The sequence below is a fragment of the Argentina silus genome (assembly GCF_951799395.1).
Source record: "Argentina silus genome assembly, chromosome: 11".
NCBI lineage: Eukaryota > Metazoa > Chordata > Actinopteri > Argentiniformes > Argentinidae > Argentina > Argentina silus.
Window position 1 is genome coordinate 13,241,351 of NC_139665.1, and position 10,000 is coordinate 13,251,350.

General features: G+C 42.5%; 1 protein-coding gene and 1 pseudogene across 2 annotated transcripts in view; one reads left to right on the forward strand and one right to left on the reverse strand.

The window, feature by feature from the left end:
• Nucleotides 1–5,527: 5,527 nt before the first annotated feature.
• Nucleotides 5,528–8,077, reverse strand: LOC310812392 (E3 ubiquitin-protein ligase TRIM21-like). Its single transcript, XM_083680926.1, has 2 exons — nucleotides 7,943–8,077; nucleotides 5,528–7,618 (listed from the first exon to the last, which is right to left on the reverse strand). The coding sequence occupies exon 2, from the start codon at nucleotides 7,614–7,616 to the stop codon at nucleotides 5,976–5,978; it is 1,641 nt and encodes a 546-aa protein (XP_083537052.1). The 5' UTR covers nucleotides 7,617–7,618; nucleotides 7,943–8,077; the 3' UTR covers nucleotides 5,528–5,975.
• Nucleotides 8,078–8,718: 641 nt separating this feature from the next.
• LOC310812195 (zinc finger protein RFP-like) overlaps nucleotides 8,719–10,000 on the forward strand; it is a 2,300-nt pseudogene continuing 1,018 nt past the window's right edge. Inside the window, exons 1-3 of the transcript in view lie at nucleotides 8,719–8,775; nucleotides 8,996–9,020; nucleotides 9,704–10,000. The exon at nucleotides 9,704–10,000 is cut by the window's right edge and continues 1,018 nt beyond it. The product of the transcript in view is annotated as a zinc finger protein RFP-like (transcript). The remainder of the gene's footprint in view (nucleotides 8,776–8,995; nucleotides 9,021–9,703) is intronic.

Consider the following 10,000-nt stretch of genomic DNA (forward strand, 5'->3'; position numbering starts at 1 on the left):
AACTCATTTTGTATAAAGCTCTCATCATCCATCAATCCAGCTTCTGAAAAAAAATCCATCCTCAATGAGTAATTCCTTCTTTAGTTGTCTGTTACCTTGTGTGATTTTGTGATATGGTTCAGTCTTGTGTGTTGTTTGGTGGAGTTGTATATGCCTTTACTGCCATAGTTGTTGTTTTGGTATGACAATTTGCCGTGACTATGTGACCAGTGTTGTCTTGGCAATGGTATAATAAAAGCCATGAAAAAGAGGTGTCCAGTCATACTTTCTACTACCATGGTACAGCAAGTGAACTCCGTCTCTTTAAGTTATGTGTAAGAATGACTAGAATGTCATGTCTCCAAGAAATGACATGTGACACAGCATTTTCTTTGTGTTTCTCCTTATCACTCACAATCTCTCTCTCTCTCTCTGTCTGTCTGTCTGTCTTTCTCTCTCTGTCTGCCTTTCTCTCTCTCTCTCTCTCTCTCTCTCTCTCTCTCTCTCTCTCTCTCTCTCTCTCTCTGTCTTTCTCTCTCTCTTTCTGTCACTCCTCTCTTTCTCACACACGCCCTCTACTGGTGTAATCTAGCAGAATGACCAAGGTGTTCAGTTGTGTCCAGGGATGCAGTGGTAGAAAAAAAGGTGGGACAAAAAAAACGTCAATGCTAACGTTAAAATCCACACATCTTGCTAAAAGATGGGTAAATGCTATTCACCATAAAAAAGATGTGTTTATTACTCTACTCTTCCCCATGGCAGTGGGGCTCACAACCAAGCCCCCTGCCTCTCACTGACTCTGGGACAGCAGTGGGAAGCTCGTTCCACCAGTGGGGCGCCAGGACAGTGAAAAGCTGTGACCGAATAGTATAACTCTGTGTGAGTGGCTCTTGTGGTGCCAGATCATTTACTCTATTAATGAATCACCACTGATGTTGTCATATCCTGTTTCCTCTAGAGCAAGTGTGTGAGAGCTGATAAGATGGTGGAACTCCCATTGGCACTCCCTTAAAATATACTTTACTCAGTCCAATGTTGATATGGTCCCAACATATAAATATTTTTTTGCAATTGAATTCACGCAGAGAAATTTTGTCTGAATATTTGAGTGAGTGAAGTCTTTGAACTTTGTCTCGGACTAAAACCTGCTATGTCACTATGTCTAAGTAGCTATCAACGATCATCATCGTTGGATATTGTTCATCGTTGGCTCTTTAGAAAAAGCAGTTGAAAGCAGCATGAACTTTTTTTCCCCTCAGGTGGACATCGGAAAAAGTGTGTTCACTTTTTCGTGGAAATCCTTCTCTGAGATCAAACCATCATCCAGATCTATTTTTTTTTTCAACTTCTCAAACTTCTCACGGTCACCCGTTTCCTTTCCTCATGGTGTGTTGTTGTCCTTGACACGGAACAAGCCACCAGGGTGACAGCATGGCTCACAGGGGGAGAGTGACATCATCACTGGAATGTATGGAAATGAGAAGCCACGTCTCTCTCTCTTTCTCTTTATCTGAGTCTCTCTCTCTCTCTTACTTCAAAGGCAAATCCAAAGCCACCCCCCCCCCCCCACCGAAACGTCAATGTCATACATGGCCAGACATTGTTACTGTAGAGTGGAAAACGTAAATGTTGGGATTTATTCAAGATGACTTTGGATGTATGAACCCGAACAAACCTTAATGAACCTTTCTATCAGTCTAAATACGCATTTGTCTACATATGATCAGAGGAAATTTGTCAACATATGATTAGCGATGATGGGAATAAAACTCTATTTGTTTCTCCACAGTTTAAAAGCACGTTGACATGGTAACGGTTCTATGAACAGTTTAGCCCGATCAGTACAAACATCAAATCTTTACATTAACACCCCCGCCCCCCCAAAACCCCCACCCCCCATCACAAATGTTACATCAAAAAATAAGATAAGGAAATAATACATAAACAAATCTTATATATATAGTCAAATGTATGTTTTTTCTACTTTAGTTACACTCTTTTGAAACAAACAGAAGTAGCTGAGAATGACCGGAAAGTATTTGAATTCCTTTGAAGTATTGGGATTACAAGCCTGCAATCTTATTTAAGGTAATTCACTAGATGACAAGAAAATCCTAACTTGCAAAGACAACCAACACAACTGAATCATTGAACCATGACTCACGCCCCCCTCCAACACCTGAGCCAGCCCAGCCTCCCCAGGTTGCCCAGGTAGAGAACAGGCATGACTGCACTTCCGACTGTGGGGGGGATCAGAATGGGGTATAAGATGGTGCAGGTGAACACTTTGGTGCTGATGGGCATCAGGGTGCGGAAAGAGAACACCAAAAAGGGAGGAAGGTAAGAACAAAACGTCATGACCAGGCTGTTGATGATGATCTGAAGAGCCTTCTTCTTCTGGGGGTGGAGGTCTCGCCCTCCGGGGTCAGATCTCTTCAGAGCCCTGAGGATGAAGGAGTCACAGAGGCCGATGGTGAGGATAGTTACAACACAGAGGAGAATGGTGAAGACGTCTAGCCACATTCCTGTGGTTGAAACAACAGAGAAAGTCCCGTAGGCTACCGTGACAACCCAGACACCAACACACATCAGAACCCTGGAGGTCAGGCCCTTTCTGGTGTGGTACTTGATTGGATGCACCACAGCCAGGTAGCAGTCCAGACAGATACAGGTCGTGAGGAGAGGTCGTCCACTCTGATTTAGAGCATACATGAAGAAGAATATGTATTCCAGGGGCCAGTTGTACCAGAAGAGATAGTTACATATTCCAAAGGGGATGTAACCCAAGAAGACCAAGTCCATGACTGTGAGATTTAGCATGAAGACGTCATTGGGGGTGATGGGGGTGCCTTTCCTGTGTCTCTGTAACAACTCCCAAAGGACGGTGACAGAGGTAGGAAACCCAAACAGGAAACAGACGGCACTGAGTACAGCCCAGATCGTAACACCTTCATTCATGTCATTACAAAGTCCAAAGTACTCTGGGTCCCCGGAGACAGTGGAGTTAGTGGAGCTTAGAGTTGTATTCTGCAGCTGAGGTTGTATCTTCAGCCACATATCTGAGATGAGATACTGATAAGAACAGGATGTTGATGAATCTGAGAAATCAGAAGTAATAATAATAATTTTATTTATTTGACCTTTATTTAACCAGAAACTGCCTTGAGGTAAAATATATCTATGTTTTAGAGTAAAAAGTCCACATACATGAAAGTTCTACAATACATCCTCAATTTTCAATAACTGGAGGCATTTTAGTGCTAATCATTAGAGTTACTGTGTGAAGTATATATGCATTATATATTAACTGAATATATGTATTAAATATTAAAATATATATACATAATATTAAATACTATTTTATAGTTCAGCACAACCGGAGCAGCAGACACCGAGCACCTACCTTTCAGCCAGAGGAGGGTTTGTGACAAGGTAAAATCTCTATGTCTCTCGATCAACTCATTAACTTTGAATACCCAGGTGTGACTGGGACCAGCCCCATCCTTACATCAACACACCAACATCAACATGATAAACTTTCCAAACCACAGACATTGAACACCGGAGCAGAGTCACATGATCAGTCTCCATAGTGATGAGTGACATTGTTCTACACTCACTGAACACTTTATTAGGAACACTATACTAATACAGGGTAAGGCCTCCCTTTGCTCTGAAAACAGCCTCAATTCTTCATGGCATTGATTCTTGGCTATGAAGGGATGCAAATGGCCAGCAACAATACTAAAATAGTCTGTGGCATTGAAGCGATGATTGATTCGTATTAACAGACCCAAAGTGTGCCAAGAAAACTTTCCCCACACCATTACAGCACCTCCACCATGAGAAGGTGTACAGGTGTTCCTAATAAAGATCTCAGTGAGCGTATATCTCCATGGTAATGAATGACAGTGTTCTTTATCCCCATGGTGTTTTCTAATGCTGTTTTTCTGAAGCAAGCCCACCTAATAAGTATTTCACTATGCAACCTTGATTATACAGTATATGTGTGTATTTTTACAATGATCAAATAAATTAAATCAATCAATAATCAAAAAATCTGAAATCTATATTTGAAACCTTGTCACTTTATCTCTGCTTTTGCTATTTGGTGTGTACTTTGTAAAAGTATTTTATTCCTCTCTGTGTGCGTGTCTCTCTCTCTCTCCCTCTTTCTCTCTTTCTCTCTTTCTCTTTCTCTCAGAGTCTCTCTCTCTCTCACACACACAGGGAGCAAACAGCAGTGTTGAGTCAGGAGGAGTGAATCAGGCTAGATTAGCAAGGCAGAGGGGGAGTTTAAACGGGTGAAGAAGGAGGTTAGTATTGGAGGTAGAGTGTTCTTCTCCAGAGGGAGAAGAGAGATGATAAAAAAGAAGCGTACAGACCAGAGACACTCAGTGAAGCGTGGAGGCTGCACCTCCGTGTTTTATAACCAATTTTAATAACTGGGTAGGTGAATCACAGACAGGTGAGTCATACTGCAGAGAGAGAGGACAAGTTGAACGAATACAGAGAGAGAGAGAAAAATGCAACAGAACACACACACACACATCACAATGCAAAGAAACGAATAAGAATAAAATTCAATGCATCTTAACTCCTGTATGATGTTCTATCCTGTACAATATTATTTTATCTTGTAATAGGACCATTGCACACGCAGTGAATTGTTTGTTTGGGACTCAGGGCTCCTCCAGGCCACCATTTACAGTATGTTTAGGTTTTATATGTTTTATATCCTGTCCTACCCTTTAACCTTCTGCTGTTGTCCCTGGGTCATCTGCTGCAGTTCTACCTTTGGCCATCCCAGCTGAAACTTCCTCCAAACTCTTTCTTAAAGGGGTCAGTCTTGTGACTGACACACACATGTCTTATCACTCCTACAGGACAGCTCCAGGGGTCTCTCATGCTTCTTACACACCCTGTACACCTGTGTGTGTGTGTGTGTGTGTGTGCCTGCGTGCGTGCGTGCGTGCGTGCGTGCGTGCGTGCGTGCGTGCGTGCGTGCGTGCGTGCGTGCGTGCGTGCGCACACAAATCTGTAGGTGTCAAGTCAATGTGTGTCCTAGATGCGATTCATTTACAGATCCACCTCCAGTCGTTCATTTTCCAGAAATGTGGACTTGAGTTCCATACTGTAAATGCCATATGTCTTAATTAGTTTCTCCCTCACCCTGATCCTGTGAGATTTACTCATTTCAACAACTTGACTTTTATCTGTCAGCCCATGACCCGGTTCTCTCCATCAGTCCAGACCAGACTGGACCAGACTGGTGCCAGTAAACCAGTTCTGCCAGTCTCAGGTCAGATCATACATCAGATCAGCCCCAGTCCCAAGGGGAGCTCTGGGCTAACGCATCAGGAGTGGGGGACCAACCCAGAAAATCTCCTCTGTCCTAGTTTCCTATAAGAGTAAAATAAATAACAGCAGATGAATCGAAAGATAAAGCACTTTTATTTTCACTACAGTAGACATTTACATTTACATTTTTGACATTTAGCAGAAGCTTTTATCCAAACAACAAATTAGTAAGTGAATCATCTATACATCAGTCATCATAAGCAAAAATCTATGCTGGGACCAGGTGCCATTGGCAGTCACAATGCTAGAAGAAGGAAGGATTATTATTATTTTTTATTCAGTGTCTTATATTTGATGCGAGCTGCTACTGGGAGCCAGTGAAGAGTGCATAGGAGAGGAGTGACATTGGAGAATTTGGGAAGATTGAACACCAGACAGGCAGCAGCATTCTGGATGAGCTGCAGAGGTCGGATGGTGGAGGCAGGGAGCCCGGTCAAGAGTGCGTTGCAGTAGTCAAGGCGGGAGATAACAAGTGCTTGGACGACTTGTGCTGCTTCTTGTGAGGAATGGATGTATCCTTCAGATGTTAATAATAATTAATAATCAACAGGAGCACGCTGAATCCCTTGATAGAGTATGAAGGGAACACCAGTAATTGTAAGATCAGATAAATTATTAATGGTATTGAAGACAATTCAGTAAGTGGAGTTGATGGGACAGATGACAAGTGGGGCTGAGTTATCACCAAAGGGATTCATGCCCGTAGAGAAGAGAGGGTAGATTCTCTCAGTGAAGGTGCAGCCAGTGAAAGAGTAGATATGAGACCTGGCCTCCACATCATAGAAGGAGACCTCACCCTCCTCATAATCCACAAATACCCCCACCTTCTGGGGCTTCTCTCTAAGAGAGAGGGAAATACGAGGCTTATTGATAGCCTTGAACCCATCCCCATCCTTCAGCCCCACAGTCCAGTACCCATTCACAGGAGTCTTATTAATATTCCCCTTCCTGTTGATGGACTCTCTGGCCACTCCTAAAACCCACCGAGTCTTCCCCTTCACCTGCACCTCATAGTAGAATCTGCCTGAGGAGAAGCCCTCCTTTCCTAGAACACGGGGAGTATCATCAAATCTCTGTGGGTTGTAAGGGAGGTTCTGTTTCATCAGACCGAGTCTCACTTCTTTCCCATCCTCAGACAAAATGAGTTTAGGATTTGCTGTATCAGGGTCCAGAGTCACATTCACTGCACATTGCTGCATCCTCTTTATCTTGATATCAGGCAGCTTGTCCATCTCTTCATTGAGTTTCTTCTCAAGCTGAGACACAGCCCTCCTCACAGTCTCCACACAAAGACCCCTGTCAACACTGATCTCAGACCAGTCCTTGGTGACTGGGAGGGTGCAGAGGTATTCTGAGCTCTTGAGGAGGTGGAGGTGGTCCTCAGTGTGTGAGAGCTGCTTCAGCTCAGAGTATCTCTTCTGTAGCTCAGTGATTTCCTGCTCCAGCTCTTCAATAAGCCCCCCTGCTCGCCTCTCTGCTGCTTTCTGCTTCTCCTCAATCACCTCAATGAGCTCAACCTGGCTTCTCTCAATGGAGCGCACCAGAGCATTGAAGACCTGCACACTGTCTGATATCTCTTTCTCTGTGTCCGTCCTGCTGAAAAGTACTGACTGTTTGGTTTCTTTAACCTTCTGCAATCGTTCCTGGATCATGTGTTGCACTTCACTGTTTGTCAATGTCAGCTGAACCTTCCTCACTCCAAACTCCTCCTCGATGGTGACAGTCTTGTGACTCTTATGGTCTGTCTCAGTGCAGAACTGACACACACATGTCTTATCACTCCTACAGAACAACTCCAGGGGTCTGCCATGCTTCTTACACACCCTGTCCTCAAGGTTCTTCACAGGGCCGATCAGCTTGTGTCTCTTGAAAGAAGCCACTATCTGATGAGGCTCAAGGTGTGTCTCACAGTAAGAGGCAAGACACACCAGGCAGGAATTCTGGGCCTTGCGCTTCCTCCCAGTGCAGACATCACATGGCACTTCTCCAGGTTTGGCAAAGAGGTTCCCCAGAGTGCTACTATCTTTCACAGGAGTTAACGTCTTGAACTGGGTGGCCATTCCAGAAATGAAAGTATTGACTCGGAGCTCAGGTTTTATCTTGAATGTCTCCTTACACAGTGGACACTGGCACACACCACTACTATTCCAGTATCCTTTGATACAGGCCATGCAGAAGTTGTGTCCACATGGGATGGAGACTGGGTCAATGAACACTTCCAGACAGATTGAGCACATGAACTGCTCTTCAGACAGGAGGCTGTCGGAGGAAGCCATAGCTGGGAACAGACAAGAATGCAAACTGTAAATGTCTCTCTGAAATTAGACAGGATGTGTCATTAGGTGTGTCTCCTGTGTGTAAACAAAGCTTATGTGTAGCCTGCTTGTAACGTAAAGCTTGTAACATAAAACTGACTGCTTGTAACACTACACTTTTGATCATATTACAATGCATAATGCCGTGATCAGATGAGGAGAGTTTCTAATATAACAGAAAGTGCTGTCATTATTAGTATTGTTGATGTTTAGATAAATCTCTCTCTCTCTCGCTCTCTCTCTCTCTCTCTCTCTCTCTCTCTCTCTCTCTCTCTCTCTCTACATACCTCAGTCGATTTTGACTCTGTTTTGATTCTTCGTAAAGGGTCCACAGTTGCTTGAGACTTTGTAAAAATGCGTTGAGTATTGATGTTCGAAAGACAATCCTGTGTTTAAAATTCAGTTTTCCAGTTTAGTTTCATTTCAGAGAAGTGACGTAAGTCACTAAGCCACTCCTTGCTGGATGGTATTGAATAAAGAACAAAAGTTAACCCTTTGTAGCATTACTCTCTCCCTCAAGTACTTCAGTTTCTATATCTCTGTAATAGACCTATGCTTTCCACTTTTCATTGGTGTTCAACATATAACATGAAGACATAAATCAATAAGCCATAGTAACATCAGCATGATTTCAATACAAGTGTCTGAAAGAGAACCTGTGCAATCAGTATCATCCAAAGTCACTGATGACACATAAACTATGATTTCATGTAATTTTACAGATTAGTTCTATTTGGGTTCTGAATGTATTCTATTTGGGTTCTGAATGTATATTTTTAATTCTATAATATACTGTCCACTAGAGGATTTCATATTGTTGCTTTTAGACTCCAAACTTGCCTACATACCTAGTTGGAATTGTATGTAAGACCAATCACTGATGACTACCAGACTATTACTAGTGAAGATCACATCAGATAACTTGTACAGTATGTTTATAAAGCAATACAAAAACACTCTAACTCAGCATTCAACAGTGGTGTCTCTCCTCATCTGTGTGTCATATCCCATACTTTTCTTTTCCTCTCATTCAGTTCTCCAGTTAAGTTTCAATTCAGCAGTGATGTTGCTAAGCCCCTCCCTGCTCACTAATGTTCACTGCAGGGCAACAGTAGAACAAGTAATTTATGCCATTTAGCTGACATACACTTTTATCCAAAGCAACTTACATTGCAGTGAGTGCATACATTTCAGTATATATGGTCCCAGTGGGAAATGAACCCACAACCTAAGAGTTGTTAGCGCCATGCTCTACCAACTGAGCCACAGGAAGTAAGATAGAGTATGTTAGTATAAAGGGAAGCTGTGAATATGCTGTATATATCCCTGTTTTTTCACAGCCTGCACTTGAAGGCAAGGTGCCAGGTAATCTAGCTGTCTGTAGGAAACACTTCCCTGTTGGCAGCCACTGGGGGTATTGGGTGGACTGAGTGAACAGTGTTTTGAGTTCATTTGACTGGTGTAATGCTGAGGGAGTGCAGAGAGAGATGTACAGACAAAGAGACAGACAGACAGACAGACAAACATTCACACACATGGACACACAAGTACAGACTCACAAATACACATACACTAACTGTAGTTGTAATAGAGTGAAACAAGCAAGCAATACAACTGCTTTAAGAACAAAAACAGGACTCAAACTGAGTTACAAGGAAAATCAAACTTATAACACTTATCTATATCTATCTATGCAGCTGCAAAGTCGCCAGTCCCTCCTTCACAAGAAGAAAACACACAGAGAGTTGAGAGAGAGAGAGAGAGAGAGAGAGAGAGAGAGAGAGTCGGCACTTTATTGTCATGATTTTCACGGTCAGCATTGATAATATTGTCATCGAAAATACAAATAAAAGAGAATTCATATAAAGATTATAGAAAAATTACAAAAAATAAAGATCTGTATAAGATGTTCCTATATTTACATTATATAGTGTAATATTATTAATTATTTGATATTGGTGGTTTGATCAAACAGTGTATTGATGATCGTTTTATATTTTCTGAAAACAACAAAGCTAAGCATAAATGTCTTAAATGACTGATTTGAGAAATTACTTTTTATGTTCTGTCCCTGTCCTGCCTGGTGTGTCTGGCCTCTTTCTGTGAGACACACCTTGAGCCTCATCAGATAGTGGTTTCTTTCAAGAAACACAAGCTGATCGACCCTGTGAAGAACCTTGAGGACAGGGTGTGTAAGAACCTGAGAGAACCCTGGAGTTGTTCTGTAGGAGTGATAATACATGTGTGTGTCAGTTCTGCACTGAGACAGACCACAAGAGTCACAAGACTGTCACCATAGAGAAAGAATGTGGAACGAGGAAGTCTCAGCTGGGACAAAGGACAAA

Coding starts and splice junctions, on each gene's coding strand:
- LOC310812392 (XM_083680926.1), bottom strand. CDS start 7,616: ATGGCTTCCTCCGACAGCCTCCTGTCTGAAGAGCAGTTCATGTGCTCA.